The sequence below is a fragment of the Hippopotamus amphibius genome, chromosome 1 (assembly GCF_030028045.1).
Source record: "Hippopotamus amphibius kiboko isolate mHipAmp2 chromosome 1, mHipAmp2.hap2, whole genome shotgun sequence".
Lineage (NCBI taxonomy): Eukaryota > Metazoa > Chordata > Mammalia > Artiodactyla > Hippopotamidae > Hippopotamus > Hippopotamus amphibius.
Window position 1 is genome coordinate 168,955,068 of NC_080186.1, and position 20,789 is coordinate 168,975,856.

Sequence of the window (20,789 nt, forward strand, 5' to 3'; positions counted from 1 at the left end):
AAACTTTGTATAAAACTTGAAATATTCAGGCATTATAGAATTCATTAAAGATTACTTTTTAATGTTTTAATGCTTTGTTCATTCTACAACCTAAAGTGTAGAATAGAATAGAACTTAATTTAAAACGTTCTATAGTTGGTAATTAATCATAGAATATAGTAAACACTGAACTATCCAAATGAGTTATGTTCTAGGGCCAGTTTTCAAACTATCACTTGTTTATTTTTTTAATGAAAAGCTATGGATTCTGTCTCTGAGCACTGTGGGAATTATTCCAGCGTCTGTACTACCATTTGAAATCTATAATGTAATTAAAATTTTTTACTGTTGGTAAAATTAAGGAAGAATACTGTTCAATTCTAGCTAAAGAATATTTACTTCTTTATAAATTGGGAGTCTCTCAGCAGTTTGTGAAAACATAGTGTCACTTTTACCCTGTGAAGCTTTTGGATGTACATGAATGATTCTAGCCTGAAGTAGTCTAACCTTCTCTTAAATATATGTTTAAACATTTTAAAAATCAATGTGTAATTATATAAATAATTCAGAATTACATTCTTTTTTGAAAAAGTGAAAAATTTCAAAGTTCTTTCTGATACCTATATTCTAATCATTATCCCCTTTTTATCTACCTAAAGCAGGACTTCTCAACCTTGGCTAAATATGTTTTTAAGAAAGCAGATATTACTAATAATTTGAGATATCTTTCAGTAGGATCTTTACATTTTAGATTTTAAAAAAGATTTACTTAACAGAACCATTATTTACGAAATACTAGCGAAACCCAGGAGCTGTTGTTATTGAGTTATTATTTTATAATCTGGGAGAAAAAAGTTTTATGTAACCCAGAAACTGTCAACATCAGTTTCTTTGTGTGTTGACATTCTGTGGTTTGACAGTTAAGATAAGAGGCTTAACACTGGAAAAATTTGAATTTTAATGTATTCATTAAATGACCAAAGGTGCAAAAAAAAAATCCATCAGAAGTATGTGTGTCTTTATATATATCTAGTTAAGAATGGTGGGTAGAATGTTGTGGAAATGTGTGACTTTGTCTTCTACTTTCTTTCCCCATATTTTGCCCACGCTCAGTATAAGAATTAACTATTTGATTGCTTTCAAGGCTATGAAAATGAGCCGAAGATCAGCTGATGCCAGTCAGAGGAGTTTGGCATATAATCGAATAGTTGATGCCCTAAATGAATTCAGGTACATATTCTCCAGCTTTTCATAATATAGAATTGTTTTGCAGTGTACACTGGAAAATTTATTTTATTTAACTTACTCTAATAAAGTTTAATTCTTTAAATTTCTCTGTCCCATAGTCAGATGAGGGTGTAATTCATTAGGCCATTGGCTCCTTTGTTATTAAATATAAAAAGTGCTTGGAATTCAAGCAAAGTTGGGAGGAGTCAGTGATATGGTTTCTAGCATTGGACCTCTAGACAAGCAGATATGACTAGAAGAGACCCTTGTTTTTTAGCAGAAATGTGCTTTGTCCTTTGTTGGGCTCCTAGATGTAGGGACTGGTTAAGTGTTATTTAACCGGTGATAGTAATCACGTGTTCTTAGATACATGCAATACAAAGATACTTGGATATAGGGAATATGAACTTGATGTTCCATATAACTCTGTTGCTTAATCCTTTTTCTAGCAGTATTTTTTGGCACAACAAAGCTTGGAGCCTGAAGCTCCAGCAAGTGCTGTAACTGTACTCTAATTATGGCAGGGAAACATATTATATATGAACTTTTGTTGGGAATCACACTAAGTGATTGATGTGTTTCTGTCTCAGAGAGATCTATTTCAGTTTTACTTCATCCTCTCAGTCTTTCCTCCTTTAGACTTGAGAACTAGTATAACACATTGGGCAAGAACTCAGACTTTAGTATCTGACAGACCTGTGGTCTAATCCTGGCTCTGCATTTTACTACCCTTGATGACCTTGGGCAGATTTGTTAGCGTTTTTGACCCTTAATTTTCTAATGTAAAAATCTGTGAATTCAATTTAGTAATAATCTAATAGATTGTTGTAAAGATAGAATGAGATAATGTAGGTACTTAGCAGAATGTCCAACATTAATGTGACCACTATTTTCTATGACAAATATAATCTACAGCAGTGCTTAAGACATTCACAGTTCACCTTCACAGTATTGCCAAATCTGCATATCATCTATGCCATTTTAATTTAATGTCTCTTTAAATCTACCCTATGTTATACCTAAATAAATGTATTTCAAAATGTATGCATCATTACCCTTATTCCATGGGGAGTCAACCTTCTTTGCTATAATAAGCAAGGTATAAAAATGAATGTGTAATAATTAAAATTTAAAATATGGATCTGTGTGCCGCCTAAGGTTTATTATCAGAAATAGTCCATGTACCTCACTTTCGTTCATTGAGTCGTGTTGTATGGCTCCTTATTGGGTCAGGGTTCTTCTGGATTGTTTGCTTAAATATAAATTATTGCATTTTGAAGTGAAAGCCTGTTTTGGCCTATGATATTGCAAGATTGCTATTGTGAAACTGTAGGCATGTCATGTATATACTTTTTTTTTTTAATGGAAATGACTAAGAAGTCGTATTTATTAGTACATTTGACAGTAAGAGAGAACTCACGTTTGTTTTCAACTTTGATCCTTTTTTATTCTTCGTTTTTCTCTTTTTGTGTTAAACCAAGGTGAAAGTAAACCTGGTGTCCTTTTTTAAACCTCTCTCAAAAGGAGAGATTTCATTGCCTCAGCCATATTCTAGAATCTTTGAATTTATGATGAAATAACTTATTTTCCTAAGTAAAAGCTATGTTTTATAGAAGTGTTGTGTATAGTTTTTGAGATGGAATTATAGATAACCATTAAACAGAAATTGTGTGGTAAAAATAACCTAAACTAATATGGAATATATCATCATGTTTTTAATTTATTTCAATGGAAAAAGTTTACTTGGCAATTCCCTGATGATCCAGTGGCTAGGACTCTGAGCTTTCACTGCCGAGGTTACGGGTTCGATCCCTGGTTGGAGAACTAAGATCCTGCAAGTCACATGGCATGGCCAAAAATTTTTTTTAAAATAAAAGAAAAAAAAAGAAAAAATTTGTGAGGATTGTGTAATAATCATTGGCTGGATTCAGTTATTGAGGAGGAGAAAGTTTTCTAGTACTTCACCTCTTATTTACTATAATTTTTAGGATAAAAGACATTAAACGTGAGTTTTTATCTTTCTTGTGCAGTAAACACACTGGTTAGAGGAAATATAGAGAAAAACACATTAGAGAATTAAATTTCAGCCTTTATTATTTCTTTTTTTGTCTTGGAAGGAAATAATTTGTACAGGTGAAAGTTATATGTTAGAGCTGATATTTCTGCTGTATATTTTTGTTAACATTCATTTTAGGCCTTTCCTAAAATATCAGATGAAGCATGGTAACAAATAATACAGTATTTAAAATTTTTTTTATTGTGGTAAAAGAAAAACGACATTGAATAAAACCCAGCCATTTTTAAGTGTACAATTCAGTACTGTTAAATATATTCACATTGTGTAACAAATCTCTATAACTTTATCATCTTACAATACTAAAACTGTATACACTAAACACTAGTAATGTAGTATTTTTAATCAGTCTGTTTCTCCAGTTCATTGGCATCATCACTCTTTATATATGAATTATGTGTGAAGTTATTCATAATTTCGTTTGTTCATACCTATACATTAAGAGGGTGGGGGTGAGTCGCGGGAGGGAGGGAATACGGGGATATGTGTATAAAAACAGATGATTGAACTTGGTGTACCCCCAAAAAATAATAAATAAATAATAAAATTTAAAAAAAAAAGAATTCAGGTTATTACATTTCAGATACCATTCATGATTAAATCAAGTTTCATATACATAACGTTTCTTATACATGAAGTATAGGGGAAATAAAGTACATTCCCTCAATATTTCTAGAGGGAATTTCAAACAAATTTAATGAGCTGACTTTGCTTGACTGTCTATGTTATCTTCATAACTTCCCAATTCATAACTCTTTGTATGTTTCTAAAAGCTTTTACGTGAAAGTTTTGATAGTTTTATGAACATAAGATCATATAAATAATTTTGATGTCAGGATACTTGCTTAAGATGAGAATTTCTTTGAGGTTTTTTTTTGTTGTTTTTGGGTTTTTTGTTTATTTGTTTGTTTTTGGCTGCGCCCTGTGGCATGTGGGATTTTAGTTCTACCACCAGGGATCAAACCCGTATCCCTTGCATTGGAAACATGGAGTCTTAACCACTGGACCACCAGGGAAGTCCTTAGGTGTATTTTTAAGAATTAGTTTTAAGATACTTTCTGTATGACTCAAGAGGTAAATTATACTAAATTGCTTAAACCAGTGTTAGTGATTTAGGCTGCATTAGATAAATTTTTTATCAATAGATTTGTTATTTCAGTAAGTGTTCTATAGTTAAAGAAAAAGAGGGGGCACATTAGGCTCAACATAAGTGCTTTTCTATTTTATCTATGTTGACTAAAGTTAGTAAGTCCAGCTTAATTGTAGGTGACAGAACTCCAGCCAGCACATATTTTATTTGGCCTCTTTGTTTTTTACGATTTAGACCAGACAAGCTCTGTCTAGTTTGCCATAAGCTCTATCTCTACCAGTTGTATTAACCCATATATCGTATAATTTTGTACCTTCCTGGCTACTGAACGTTATTAAAGTTTAGATTTCTGTTTTAGGGTTGAAGATTTATGTCCACTAATCTAGACCCCATTGTCTTTTAGTCTGTAAATTCAGTCTGATTCTCTTCCATTTTCTGAAATTATTCATGTTTGTATCTGTGGAGCAAGGCCCATACAGGCTGTATAATGAACACTCATCTGGAGTGTTGGGAATGGGAGTAAAGACAACAAAACAAACCACCAACAAAATGGTAGATTCTGAGACATGGCTTTCTATTATATCTTCTATTTCGTGGTCACTCTGTATTATTAATTAAGAGTATAAATAGCTTAATTTCACATATATATGTGTATGTGTATATACATATGTGGATATATATGTGTACACAAACATTTAATTCATAGATTTAATTCTAACAGTGTCAGAGTTATAGGAAAATTGAGCTAACAGTTCAGAGTTTTTGCATATAGCCCTCTCTGCACTATCCATAGTTTCACCAGTTATTAACATATTGCATTAGTGTGGTATGTTTGTTACAATTAACAAACCAATATTGATACATTATTATTAACTGAAGTCCATAGTCTACACTGAGTTCCATTCTTTGTATTGTACAAATGCATAATGTCATGTGTCCACCATTATAGTATCAGACAGAATAGTTTCACCCCTCTGAAAATCTCCTGTACTTCACCTATTCATTCCTTCTCCCTTCCCACCAAACCCCTCGCAGCCATTGGCTGATGGTCTGTGTCTATAATTTTTCCTCTTTCAGAATGTCATATTCTGGGAATCATATAGTATGTAGCCCTTTCAGACTGGTTCTTTGACTTAGCTATATGCAATTAAGATTTTTCTATGTCTTTTTGTGGCTTAATGGCTCATTTTTATAAAAAACTTCACTGTGTAATATTCCATTGCGTGGCTATACCACAATTTGTCCATTCACCTCAGTTGAAGGACATCTTGATTGCTATAGTTTTGGGTGATTATAAGTAAAGCTTCTCTAAACGTTCATGTGTGAGGTTTTGTGTGGACTTGTTTTCAGTTCAACTGAGTAAATACCTAGGAGCATAATTGCTAGATGTCCACAGAAGACTGTGTTTAGATTTGTAAGAAACTGTCAACTGTCTTCTAAAGTGACTGTATCATTTTGCATTCCCACTAGCAGTTAATGAGAGTTCCTGTTGTTCCCTATTCTTGTCAGCATTTGATATTGTCAGATTTTGTTTTGTTTTATCATTTTTATCTGTACTAATAGATGTGTAACAGTATTTCATTGTTTTAATTCGCAGTTTCCTAATGACATATGAGGTTGACCGTCTTTTCAAATACTTATTTGCAGTCTGTTTATCTTTCTGGGTGAGGTATCTGTTCAATCTTTTGCTCTTTTTTAACTTGGCTTGTTGGTTTTCTTATTGTTCAGTTTTGAGGATTTTTTTTGTGCATTTTGGATATTAGTCCTTTATCAGATATGTGTTTTGCAAATACTTTCTTTCTCCTAGTCTGTGACTTGAGTTCATTCTCGTAATATTTTCACAGAGCAGAGTTTTAAATTTTAATGAAGTGCAGCTTAACAATTATTTTTTCCTGAATAGTGCCTTTGGTGTTATATCTAAAAAGTTATTACCAAACACAAGATCACTAAGTTTTCTCACATGTTATGCTCTAGAAGTTTTATGATTTTGCATTTACATTTAGGTCTATGATCCATTTTGATTTTTTTTTCTTTTTTTTGGTGAAAGCATACAAATTTCCAGTTGTTCCAGCATCATTTGTAGAAAAGACTGTCTTTGCTCCATTGTCTTGCTTTTTCTCCTTTATCAGATATCAGTTTATTTGAGTATATTTCTGGGGCTCGATTTTTGAGCTCTCTGTTTTGTTTCATTGACCTATTTGTCTATTCTTTCAGCAGCACCACACTGTCTTCATTACTGTAGCTTTATAATAATTCTTGAAGTCAGATAGTATGAGTCCTCCAAGTTTGTTCTTTTCCTTCAATGTTGTATTGACTATTTTGGATCATTTGCCTCTCCAAACTTTAGAATCAGTATGTTGATATCCACAAAATAAGTTAGCTGGGATTTTGATTGAGATTGCATTGAATCTGTAGATTAATTTGGGGAAAATTGACATCTTAGCAATAGCAAGACTTCCTGTCCATGAACATGGAATAGCTTGCTATTTATTTATATCTTCTTAGATTTTTTTAATCAGTTTTGTAATTTTCCTCCTACAGAACTTGTACTTTTTAAAAAGATTTATACCTAATATTTCAGGGTGGGTTTTTTTTGGCTGTTAATATTAATGATACTGTGTTTATAATTTCAAAGTTGTTGATGGTATATAAGAATGCAATTGACTTTTGTATATTAACCTTATATCCTACAACTTTGCTGTAGCTGCTTCTTAATTCCAGGAGTTTTTTGTCACTTCTTTCAGATTTTCTACATAAGCAATTATGTCATCTGTGAATAGAGACAGATTTATGTCTTCCTTCCCAACCTGTATACCTTTTATTTCTTTTTCTGGCCTTATTGAATTAACAAGGGCTTCCTGTACAATGTAGAAAAGCAATGGTGAGAAGACTCATTCTTGCCTTTTACCAGATCTAAAGTGGGAAAACTTCAAGTTTCTCACCATTAAGTATGAAGTTAGGTTTCTTACAGATACTCTTTATCAAGTTGAACAAGTTCCCTCTTTATTCCTGGTTTACTGAGAGTTATCAATTATTGATTCAATTTTAAAAATAGGTATAGGACTATTCAGGTTATCTGTTTCTTCTTGTTTGAGTTTTGGTAGTTTGTGTCTTTCAAGGAATTGGTCTGGTTCATCTAAGTCATCAAATTTGCAAACATAGAGTTGTTCATATTCTTGATTATCCTTTTAAGGTCCATAGATCAGTAGTGATGGACCCCTCTTTTATTTCTAATTTTAGAAATTTGTGTCATTTCTCTTTTTTACTTGGTTATCTTGGATAGAAATTCATCAGTTTTCAAAGAATCTTTGATCTTTTTAAAGAATCAGATTTTGTTTAGTTGATTTTTCATCTATTGATTTTCTGTCTTTAATTCCAATGAATTTTTATCTAATTTTTTATTTCTTTTCTCCTACTTGCTTTAGTTTTATGTTGTTCATCTTTCTGTAGTTTCCTAAAGTTAAAGCTTAGATTATTGCTTTCTGATCTTTCTTTTCCCCAATATATATATTCAGTGCTGTAAATTTCCTCCTTTTTTTAAAATTAATTAATTAATTAATTAATTTTATTGGCTGTGCTGGGTCTTTTTTGCTGTGTGCGGGCTTTCTTCTTTTTTAGTTGTGGTGAGTGGGGGCTGCTCATTGCCGTGGCTTCTCTTGTTGCGGAGCACGGGCACTAGGCACATGGGCTTCAGTAGTTGTAGCACATGGGCTCAATAGTTGTGGCTCATGGGCTCTAAAGCACAGGCTCAATAGTTGTGGTGCACGGGCTGAGTTGCTCTGCGGCATGTGGGATCTTCCTGGAACAGGGATCAAACCTGTGTCCCCTGCGTTGGCAGGCGGATTCTCAACCACTGCACCACCTAGGAAGCCCTAAATTTCCTTCTAAGCACTGCTTTTGCTGAATTCCACAAATTTTGTTAAGTTGAATGAAAATTTAATTCAAAGTATTTTTAAGTTTCTCTTGAGATTTCTTCTTTGACCCTTATGTTATGCAGAAATGTATTGTTAAAATCACCAAGCATTTGGAGATTTTCCATATATCTGTCTTGTCTTTTTTTTTTCTTTAATTTTTATTTTATATTGGAGTAGAGTTGATTAACAAGGTTGTGTTAGTTTCAGGTGTAAAGCAAAGTGATTCAGTTACACATATACACGTATCTATTCTTTTACACATTCTTTTTCCATTTAGATTATTACAGAGTATTGAGCAGAGTTCCCTGTGCTATACAGTGGGTCCTTGTTGGTTATCTGTTTTTAAGTATAACATTGTATACATGTCAACCCCAAACTCACAGTCTGTCCTTCCCCTCATCCTTCCCTCCCCCCCCCCGCCCCATAACCATAAGTTCATTCTCTAAGTCTGTGAGTCTGTTTCTGTTTTGTAAATAAGTTCGTTTGTATCATTTTTTCCCCTTAGATTCCATATATAAGCAATATCACATGATATTTGTCTTTCTCTGTCTGACTTCACTTAGTATGATAATCTTCAGGTCCATCCATGTTGATGCAAATGGCATTATTTCATTCTTTTTTATGGCTGAGTAATAGTCCATTTTGTATATGTACCATATCTTCTTTGTCCATTTCTCTGTCGGTGGACATTTAGGTTGTTTCCATGTCTTGGCTATTGTAAATAGTGTAGCGATGAACATTGGGGTGCATGTATCCTTTCAAACCATATTTTTCTCCAGATATATGCCCAAGGAGTGGGATTGCTAGATCATATGGTAGCTCTATTTTTAGTTTCTTAAGGAACTTCCATCCTGTCCTCCATTGTGGCTGCACCAATTTATATTCGCACCAACAGTGTGAGAGGGGTCCCTTTTCTCCATACCCTCTCCAGCATTTTTTGTTTGTAGACTTTTTGATGACGGCCATTCTGACTAGTGAGAGGTGATACCTCATTGTAGTTTTGATTTGCATTTCTCTAATAATTAGTGATGTTAAGCATCTTTTCCTGTGCCTTTTGGTCATCCTTATGTCTTCTTTGGAGAACAGTCTGTTTAGGTCTTCTGCCCAATTTTTTGATTGGGTTGTTTTTTATATTGAGCTGCATGATCTATTTGTAAATTTTGAAGATTAATCCCTTTTTGGTCACATTGTTTGCGAATATTTTCTCCTGTTCTGTGGGTTGTCTTTTTGTTTATGGCTTTGCTGGGCAAAAGCTTTTGAGTTTGATTAGATCCCATTTGTTTATTTTTGTTTTTATTTCTCTTGCTCTAGGAGACAGATTGTAAAAGATATTGCTGTGATTTATGTCAGAGAGTGTTCTGCCTATATTTTCCTCTAGGAGATTTATAGTAGCGGGTCTCACATTTATGCCTTTAATCCATTTTGAATTTATTTTTGTGTATGGTGTTAATATTCAAATTTTTTCCTTTTACATGTAGCCATCCAGTTTTCCCAACACCATTTATGAAGAGTCTTTTCTCCATTGTACAGTTTTGCCTCCTGTGTCATATATTAGTTGACCATAGGTGCATGAGTTTGTTTCTGGGCTTTCTGTCCTGTTCCATTGATCTATATTTCTGTTTCTGTGCCAGTACCATAGTGTTTTGATACTGTAGCTTTGTAGTATAGTCTGAAGTCAGGCAGCCTGATTCCTGAAGCTGTGTTTTTCTTTCTTAAGATTGCTTTGGCTATTTGGGATCTTTAGTGTCTTCATACAAGTTTTAAGATATTTTGTTCCAGTTAAATGAAAAATGCCATTGGTAATTTGATAGAGATTGCATTGAATCTGTACATTGCCTTCGGTAGTATAGTCATTTTGACAGTATTGATTCTTCCAATCCAAGAACATGGTATATCTTTCTATCTGTTTGTGTCATCTTTGATTTCTTTCATCAGTGTCTTATAGTTTTCAGAGTTCAGGTCTTTTGTCTCTTTAGGTAGGTTTATTCCTAGGTATTCTATTCTTTATGTTGCAGTGCCAAATGGGATTGTTTCCTTAATTTCTCTTTTTGATCTTTCATTGGTAGTATATAGAAATGCAAGAAATTTCTGTATATTAATTTTGTATCCTGCAATTTTACTAGATTCATTGATGAGATCCAGTAGTTTTCTGGTAGCATCTTTAGGATTTTCTATGTATAATATCATGTTATCTGCAAACAGTGACAGTTTTACTTCTTCTCTTCCAATTTGGATTCCCTGTATTTCTTTTTCTTCTCGGATTGAGATGGCTAGGACTTCCAAAACTATGCTGAATAAAAGTGGCGATAGTGGGCATCCTTGTCTTGTTCCTGATCTTAGAAGAAATGCTTTCAACTTTTCACCCTTGATTATGATGTTAGCTCTAGGTTTGTGGTATATGGCCTTATTACGTTGAGGTATGCTCCCTCTGTGCCCACTTTCTGGAGAGTTTTTATCATAAATGAGTTTTGAATTTTGTCAAAAGCTTTCTCTGCATCTGTTGAGATGATCATATCATTTTTATTCTTCAATTTGTTGATGTGGTATATCACACCGATTGATTTGTGGATACTGAAGAACCCTTGCATCCTTGGGACAAATCCCACTTGATCATGGTGTATGATCCTTTTAATGTGTTGTTGGATTCAGTTTGCTAATATTTTGTTGAGGATTTTTGCATCTGTGTTCATCATTGATATTGACCTGTAATTTTTTTTGTGGTATCTTTGTCCAATTTTGGCATCAGGGTGATGGAGACCTCATAGAATGAGTTTGGGAGTATTTCTTCCTCTGAGATTTTTTGGAATAGTTTCAGAAGGATAGGTGGTTTTTTTTTCCTCCCCCGGATCTTTATTGCAGTATAATAGCTTTACACTGTTGTGCCAGTTGCCGCTGTACAACAAAGCAAATCAGCTGTATTTATACATATATCTCCATATTCCCTCCCTTTTGAGCCTGCCTCCCACCCTTCCTATCCCACCCCTCTAGGTCATCAGCAATCATTGAGTTTATCTCCCTGTGTTAGGCAGTTGCTTTCCACTAGCTATCTATTTTACATTTGGAAGTGTATAAATGTCAATACTACTCTCTCACTTTGTCCCAGCTTCTCCGTCTCCCCCTCTGTCTCCTCAAGTCTGTTCTCTATGTCTGTGTCTTTACTATTCCTCTGCCATTGAGTTCATCAATACTATTTTTTTAGATTCCATATATATGCATTAGCATACTGTATTTGTTTTTCTCTTTCTGACTTCACTCTGTATGACAGACTCTAGGACCATCCACCTCACTACAGATAACTCAATTTCATTCCTTTTTGTTGCAAAGTAATATTCCACTGTATGTATGTGCCACGTCTTCTTTGTCCATTCATCTGTTGATGGGCATTTAGGTTGCTTCCATGTCCTGGCTATTGTAAATAATGATGCAGTGAACATTGTGGTACATGTATCTTTTTGGATTATGGTTTTCTCAGGGTATATGCCCAGTAGTGGGATTGCTGGGTCATATGGTAGTTCTATTGTTAGTTTTTTAAGGAACCTCCTTACTGTTTCCATAGTGGCTGTATCACTTTTCATTCCCACCAGCAGTCCAGGAGGGTTCCCTTTTCTCCACAGCCTCTCCAGAGTGTATTGTTCCTAAATTTTTTGATGATGGCCATTCTGACTGGTATGAGGTGATACCTCATTGTGGCTTTGACTTGCATTTCTCTAATGATGAGTGATGTTGAGCATGTTTTCATGTGTTTGTTGGCCATCTGTATGTCTTCTTTGGAGAAATGTCTGTTTAGGTCTTCCATCCATTTGTGGATTGGGTTATTTGCTTTTTTGGTATTAAGCTGCATGAGCTGTTTATGTATTTTGGAGATTAATCCTTTGTCTGTTGCTTCGTTGGCAAGTATTTTCTCCCATTCTGAGGGCTGTCTGCTTGTCTTGTTTATGGTTTCTTTCGCTGTGCAAAAGCTTTTAAGTTTCATGAGGTCCCATTTGTTTATTCTTGATTTTATTTCCATGATTCTAGGAGGTGGGTCAAAAAGGATGTTGCTTTGATGTATGTCATAGAGTGTTCTGCCTATGTTTTCCTCTAGGAGTTTTATAGTATCTGGCCTTACATGTAGGTCTTTAATCCATTTGGAGTTTATTTTTGTGTATGGTGTTAGGAAGTGTTCTAATTTCATTCTTTTACATGTTGCTGTCCAATGTTCCCAGCACCACTTATTGAAGAGGCTGTCTTTTTTTCCATTGTATATTCTTGCCTCCTTTGTCAAAGATAAGCTGCCCATATGTGCTTCTTTTTCTGAATATATTATTTTCTGTTTCCTCTGGAGTCATTTTGTGTGTGTGTGTGTGTGTGTGTGTGTGTGTGTGTATGTGTGTCTTTCTGTTCATGTCCCTCTCTCCTTGGAAGCTTTCCCTATATATTAATATTTTGGTTGCTCATTAAGGGTTGAGTGAAGCACCAAAATACAGGTTGGGAGTGCAGATTGGAAAACCTCACTTCAGAGCAGTGTTGGTCAATTTTTTTTTTCAGTTTCATTGCCTGAAGGAGCATATTTAAACATTTTTCCCCATAATTGCTGCCTCTGCCATGAAATTTTAATACCACAAGATTTGCTGTATATCTGTTTGTGTACTGTGAAAGATTCATATATCAGGGAGGGTTTGGGCATGTCATTTCTCTAGGCTGGTCAGTTGCTACATCTGCTCTCTTATCTTTAGTTATTCTGCGGGAAAATGGGGTGGAGGGTAGGGGTCACTAATCATTTATATACCTTGAATTAGTCTCTCAGTTTATCTTCCTGTATAACTCTTGCCCTTCTTTTTACCAGACACTTTTGAGTCCTTATACTCTTCTAGCTTCAGTGGGGCAAATTAGCTCCTTTATGAGCACCATATTCCACTGTCTTCCTCTACACTACTACTTAAATTAACATTTTTCTCTGTGTTTTGTCTTCTGTAATTTTAATTTTCACTGAAGTTTTTCTTCAGTTCTGTTTGTTGTAGTGATTCATTTGTTTTCAAATGCTTATGTAGTGTTCAATTGAGACATCAGAACTGAAAGTGGGTAACATTTGTGCTCAGTTTTCCATCCTATCTGGACATCTATAATAGTCTTTAAAAATAAGCATTTTCACATATCCCTAGTTTATATTATAGTCATATTTTTCTCTATAAGATACCTGTAATTTTTTCCATTCATTTATTTTTAAGTTCTCAGCAGTTATTTTATGCCCTGCTAAGAATTCATTAATATGACCTGTAGTTGTCACTTTTATTTATGGTAACATATCATATTCACATTGGGTTGAGACTCAGTAAAACTTGTACAAGCAACAAAATTCTTTCCCTTTTCTGAATTTTAGGTTTTAGAAAATTATACTGAGGTAGGTATCAGAGCTTTGTGGAAATCTCAGAGAACTTTCTAGAGCTGTACTCTCTAATATAGTAGCCATTAGCCACATGTGCCTATTTAAATTAATTTAATTACAACTGGATAAAATTTAAAATCCAATTCTCCAGTCACACTGGCCACATTTCAGGTATTTAGTAATCACATATGGCTAGTGGCTACCATGTTGGATAGCACAGATATAGAACATTCCCATCATTGCTAAAAGTTATGTTAGCACTGTTCTAGAGAGTGGACGGTAGGATATCATTCTGTAGCTTCGAAGAGATCACCTAGTTTCTTAAGCCCCAACTTTTGAGGAGTTCTTTAGTCTGGTGAGTGTATAGAACTTTGCTGAACAGATATTAATGTAAAAGGAAAAGAATTGACATCTTAAAGGTATCCTTTAAAGCCTTTAGTAAAGAGGGCAAGTCAGAAGGCTACCTATTATCTGAATAAATGCAGGAGTCAGCCAGAAAAGCACTATGATAATTGTGCAATAATCCTCTTTTGTGTTGATTCAAGGGAAAACTTCAGAAAATTTAGGGAGAGCCATAAAATACAGCATGCATATATAGTGTCCTTGTCGTCCTTCAGAACTTAACTGTGGAGTCTCAGCATAGGCAACAATACGATGCTGATAAACTATTGTTTTGAATGGGTATTATCCATAAGCTATTACTCCATTTAAAATATTTTTGTGTTCTACATTGTTAATTATTTGCAGTATATTTAAGTATAGCTTATAACCTCAGAAATGTTGAACTGGAAAGGGTCTAGAAATTACCTAGTCCTTTCCTTTCATTTTACAGGTAAAGGAAACTGATACTTAAAGTAGGGAAATAGTTTACGCAACGGCACACAGTCTTTGAGGGCAGAGCCAGCACCGAACCAACACATTTTAAGGTCATGTACAAAACCTTTACCTTGGTACTATGCTGATGAGAAAGAAGGAAAGACTTGACTCATTGTCTTTTGTCAAAAGCCTTAATAATCTAGATGTGAGACCCAAGCTGGCAACGTTATTAAGAGTGTGTAATTCTGGGAACTATGAATTTTATAATGTTTTCCTCTTTTTAGAACAACAATTTGTAATCTTTACACAATGCCACGAATTGGAGAGCCTGTCTGGCTTACAATGATGTCGGGGACTCCAGAAAAGAACCAGCTTTGCCATCGTTTCATGAAGGAGTTCACTTTTCTAATGGAAAATGCTTCCAAAAATCAGTATGGCTCTCCCTCTCTCCCTTCTATCTAAGCTATCTTAACTATCTTAGCTATTATTTACTATAACTAGATATCTAGATTGTGATCAAGTTCAGTTACAAAAGTGAAAGAATTAATCATTACCTTTGGAATTATTTCATATTATTAGTGAGCAAAGCAGAATTATAAAAGATAATTAAGGTAATTAAAAGATAGGGTATGGAAGAAGGCCAAAGAAACTTATGAATGAGAAACAGTAAAAATTTCTTTGTGTGTTAAATTTAAAATTCCTGACATCTTACAGAACTCTGAAGCTTCCCATTTTTTCATGAATTATATCCATGTATGCAGTTTCATTCTATAGAGAAGTTAAAAAATATATAGGAAAGTGCCAAGATTCCAGTAATACAGTGTGGTAGTTTAGCATATTGTTTTCTTCTAATCATTCATTAAATTCTTAGAATCTAGATGAGTAATTTAGGTGTTTTTATTTAAACAAAGTTTTCTTATTATTTTCCTTTTCAGTAATTTGGAAATGTATAGACATCCTGGTTGCTTCATTAATATATGTGTATTTTAAACACTGAAAAGAATCCATAGTTTTTCACGTAAAATATGGCAGTTTTGTTTTTTAATTATGAGTAGAAATAGCTCCTTGTGAGTGCTGTCTTTGTTTTAAGGATTTTTCTTTTAACTCCTATGCAACCAAAAAAATTTATTAACTTTTGTTTTCATCTTGGTGATATACCTGTCCTTTCTTTTATCCTGTCCTTTTTTATGATGTTTGGCCATGTACCCTCTCTGCTTTATTCTGTCACTGCATTTTGCTTGAGGTTTTATGAAAGCAAATTAGAATGTGATAGGATGTGTTTTGTTTTCAGATTCTTGTCAGCACTCATTACTGCAGTTCTGACCAATCATCTTGCCTGGGTTCCAACAGTCATGCCAAATGGACAACCACCTATAAAAATATTTTTAGAAAAACATTCCTCTCAGAGTGTGGACATGTTGGCAAAGACTCATCCATATAACCCACTTTGGGCACAACTGGGTATGTATTCTGAAAACCCTTGCATTATGCATTATACTTAGACTTTTGTGTAACTGTCTGGAGTTATTTTATGGCAAAAATAGAGAAAAGTTAAGTGCTCTCCTTTCACCTCCTTTCTAAAGCACTTCTTCCTTACTTGTCATTTCATGACTGCTAAATTGTCTTATCCCCATCTTATGTTTAATATCATTCCTTATAGATAGACCTGCAGCTGAAACAAAAGGGGCAGGATGATGGCTGGTTTACTAGCAACTTTGGAGTCTTCAGGGTGTTTGTGTTAGGTACTTTGCCTAGAAAGAATGAATCAGCAAAGTCATCTGTGATCACTAGAATAAATCTGCTTAACTGAGAAGCAGTCATTGAGGTTTCCATTGTTCCACTTTTGTTTGTTGAGTAATTTTTGAAACTGTTTTCCTTAGTGCTGGTCACCCCGCTAAATAAATGGGTAACAGGAGAGAGGGGTTAGTTGTTGAGTTGACAGTCATTAGGAAGTCAGTGCAGCATGATGCTTAAATTCAAGCGCAAACTGTGAAGTCAGGCAGACCATGTTTGAATCACAGTTTCTCTATTTATAGATTGGGGATAATAATGAATAGTACAGGGAGTTCCCTAGTGGTTTAGTGGTTAGCATTCGGTGCTTTCACTGCCTTGGCCTGGGTTCAATCCTTAGTTGGGGAACTGAGATTCCATAAGCCAAGCAGTGTCGCCAAAAAATACATTAAATAAATAAATAAATAAATAGTACATACTTCATAATGTGAAAAGTAAATGAAATAATGTGAGTATAGTGCTTAGGACAGTGGCTGGTAAATACAGTAGCTGTTACTCCTACTCTTACTTTATGGCTGTTTGGTGATGGGGGAGGAGTATGGTGAGAACATTTTGGTGACCTGTAGAAACTTAAACTTCCCTTAGGTTGTCATGGTGAGTGAGCTTGCCAGGCAGATTGTCATGTGGCTTATTAATGCATATAACCAACCAACCTCCCTCCCTCATTCCCACTCTTATTTCCTCTCTCCTTCCTTCCTTTTCCTTCCTTCTGCATAATTGAGGAATAATTGACATACAGAAAACATATATAAAGTAGACAGTTTTGTAAGTTTTGTATATATGTCAAAATATATATATACCTGTGAAACCATCACTGAAATCAAGATGGTGAACATATTATTCATCACTACAAAAGTTTCCTCATGCCCTTTGTAATCCCTCTCTCCTGTTCCTCCCTACTCTGCCTGTTCATTTTTCCTTATATGCAGGCAGCCACTGGTCTGCTTTCTGTCACTGTAGATGAGTTTGCATTTTCTTGAATTTTATATAGATGGAATCATAAACTGAGTGCTTTCTTTTTGGTCTGAGTTCTTTCATTCAACATAATTATTGTGAGATTCACCTATGTTTATGTATTAATAGTTCATTCTTTTTTAATGCTACGTAATATTTCATTGTATGAATATTAACTTACCTTTTTTCAAATCATGTAGTTCAGTAGATTTTTTTTTTAATTTGAACATTTCAAATTTGTTTTCAATTCTGCATTTATTGATTGCACAATATATCTAAGGCTCTGTGCAAAGAGCACTGAAGGGTATAAAGATGAATGATATCTAGTCCTTGCCTTTAAGAAGTGATAGTCTTACACTGTAGGTAAAATATAAATGGACAGTAATGATAATTCAAACAGGAACTATAAGAAATGAAAAGTTCAATGGGAGTTCAATTAGGGAAGCTTACTTTTTGTCCAAGGGAGGATGCTTACGTGGGAAACTTTGGACTGACAGAGATACAGAGGGAAGGGAAAGTACATAGCATAGTAAAGGGGTCTAGGTGTTAAGCTGAGCAGGGACTTCCCTGGTGGCGCAGAGGTTAAGAATTCGCTTGCCAGTGCAGGGGACACGGGTTGGATCCCTCATCTGGGAAGATCCCATGTGCTGCAGAGCAACTAGACCTGTGTGCCGCAAGTACTGAGCCTGCATGCTGTGACTACAAAAGCCTGTGTGCCTGGAGCTCATGCTCTGTAACAAGAGAAGCCCGTGCACCGCAATGAAGAGTAGCCCCTGCTTGCCACAACTAGAGAAAGCTTGCACACAGCAACGAAGACCTGATGCAGCCAAAAATAAAAAAGTAAATTAAAAGAGAGAAAATACATAAAAAGAAATGCTGAGCATATTCAGTTCTCCAGTTTAAGTAGTCCACTTTAAGTGGGATTTTGGGTGAATAAAGATGAAAAAGGGTGACTATCAGAAGATAAATCTGGTAAAGTGGAACCAGTCAAGAAAGACTCACCATACCAAAACAGTTTCAGTTTATTTGGTTGTTAGTGAAAACCTTGGGAGTAGTTTTGAACAATGGCATGATGGTACTAGAGCCAATGTTTTAGCTAGAGGAGAAAATTTATCATAATATAGTCTATAGTATATTATTTGAGGCTTATATATGTTTGTTCCTTTAAAAAGTGTGAGGTTCTTGTAAAGTAAAAATAGAGAATTTTTAAATGTGTATGCTGACAACTTGCAAAACTTTAAATTCCCCTCCTCCTTTTTTAAATGTAATGGCTGTTCATGTGTAGTATGGATACAGAAGTGAAAATGAATCACAAGGGTAAATATGTTGGGTCTATCCTGAGTACCCAACCCTCTAAGGAATGGAATGGAAAGGAAAATGGGCTTTTAAAAACAGGAGAGGTAATGTGGGGTCCTCGGTAGGACAGCAACAGTTGAAGTTCAGAGATGTGATTTAAATCAAGGAGGGTTAAGTGTGTGATGTGACTACTTCAGTTCTGCTCCATTTCACTACTACTGCCTTCCTCTCCTTGGTCCCCAAGATGTGTTTTTGCACATAGTACTTCAGTCAGTACTTCTCCACCCAGATGAAGTGCTCTGCAAGGGGACTGGGACAGAGCATGTTCTTTGTAAATGTGACTTTCACAACTGACTGTTCGCTTGTGGTTTCAGCACCATAGCAGCTACTTAAGGAGGAAGCTAGAAAGCCCCTCCATTCACCTTTCTTTTTGGTTCAGACCATTCATCTCATCCTACTCCTGAATAATCAGTCACCTATTAAGGAACCAAGAGTAAAATCTGAACTACCCCTCATACAATAAGAGTCGGTTTCTGATAATTGAAAATAGCCTGCTTATTATCTATGTGAGTAGAGGATGTGTCCATTAACTGATTTTTCCATTTCAGGAGACTTGTATGGCGCTATTGGCTCTCCTGTACGGTTAGCAAGGACTGTGGTAGTTGGCAAACGACAAGACATGGTCCAGAGACTGCTTTATTTTCTTACTTATTTCATAAGATGCTCTGAACTTCAAGAAACCCATCTTTTAGAAAATGGAGAAGATGAAGCCATTGTTATGCCAGGCACAGTAATTACTACCACTTTAGAGAAAGGTGAAATTGAAGAATCTGAGTATGTGCTTATCACAATGCATAGAAATAAAAGCAGTTTGCTCTTTAGAGAGTCAGAAGAAACAAGGACTCCTAATTGTAACTGTAAATATTGCAGTTGTCCACTCCTTGGGCAAAATATAGAGAATGTTTCGCGACAAGAAAGAGAAGATATTCAAAACAGCTCTAAGGAGCTGCTAGGAATTTCAAATGAGTGCGGAATGATTTCTCCTTCTGACTGTCAAGAAGAAAATGCTGTTGATGTTAAACAGTATAGAGATAAATTAAGAACTTGCCTTGACACCAAGTTAGAAACAGTTGTTTGCACAGGATCTGCTCCGGTAGACAGATGTGCATTGTCAAAATCAAGCTTAGAGCCAGCAGAGGAAACATGGCAGAGTGAGGAATTGCTAGATTCAGGTAATCACACAGGTAAAGTGTTGAGATCCACAGGAATGGTTTTGGAAAAAAAACCTCCAGATAAGCTTGTGACAGCTGCATTTTCTTGTGAGACAACCCAGACAAAGGTTACTTTCTTGATTGGGGATTCTATGTCACCTGACTCAGATACTGAACTCCGAAGCCAGGCAGTAGTGGATCAGATTACCAGGCATCACACCAAATCACCGAAGGAAGAAAGAGGGGCTGTTGATCAGCATCAAGAAACTAAACAAACAACTAAATCTGGAGAGCCTGATATACCGAACATGGTATCTGGAAAGCCCTGTGAACTTCCCTGCTGGAATCATTCAGACCCAGAAAGCATGAGCTTATTTGATGAATATTTTAATGATGATTCAATTGAAACCAGGACTATTGATGATATTCCAGTTAAGACAAGTACAGACAGTGAAGAACACTGTTGTATGTTAGAGTTTTCAAAAAGATTGTGTATAAAAATTAGCAAACAGAACAACAAATTTTGCAAATGTGTAGGAACAGTTCACCAAGATTCATGTAAAACCTGCTTTCCTCAGCAAGACCAAAGAGATGCACTCTCCATTCTTGTCCCCCATGGGGATAAAGAGAGCTCAGAGAAAAAAATTGCTGTGGGAGCTGAATGGGACATTCCAAGAAATGAAAGTTCAGATAGTGCCCTTGGGGATAGTGAAAGTGAAGATACAGGTCATGATGTGACTAGACAAGTAAGCAGTTATTATGGAGGAGAACAAGAAGATTGGGCAGAAGAAGATGAGATACCTTTTCCTGGGTAAGTATGAAATTTTAACCTTTTATAGAACCTATATAAATATGTACCATTCTTTTGCTTAGCTGGCCTCTAAAAGTTGGTAGTAGCTAATATAAAAAAGAAGAGATCATTTTTCTGGACAAATTCTCTTTTATTATCACATGCTCTTACTTATAAGAAGAATTAAAGGCTAAGCCTCACAGGTACTCTCGAAAAACTTTGTGAAAGCATTAGAGAAGAGTTATGTTGGTGTGTGGGAGATTCCTTACTGCCTAGGAGTTT

At 35.2% G+C, this 20,789-nt stretch overlaps 1 protein-coding gene across 2 annotated transcripts in view; it reads left to right on the forward strand.

Annotated features, from left to right (window-relative positions):
• Positions 1-20,789, forward strand: part of FNIP1 (folliculin interacting protein 1) — a 115,813-nt gene that overhangs the window by 79,878 nt on the left and 15,146 nt on the right. For both annotated transcript variants that reach the window (XM_057735878.1, XM_057735885.1), the window contains 4 exons: positions 1,124-1,209; positions 14,750-14,896; positions 15,757-15,926; positions 19,115-20,528. In XM_057735878.1, coding sequence (XP_057591861.1) covers positions 1,124-1,209; positions 14,750-14,896; positions 15,757-15,926; positions 19,115-20,528 — 1,817 coding nt within the window. The remainder of the gene's footprint in view (positions 1-1,123; positions 1,210-14,749; positions 14,897-15,756; positions 15,927-19,114; positions 20,529-20,789) is intronic.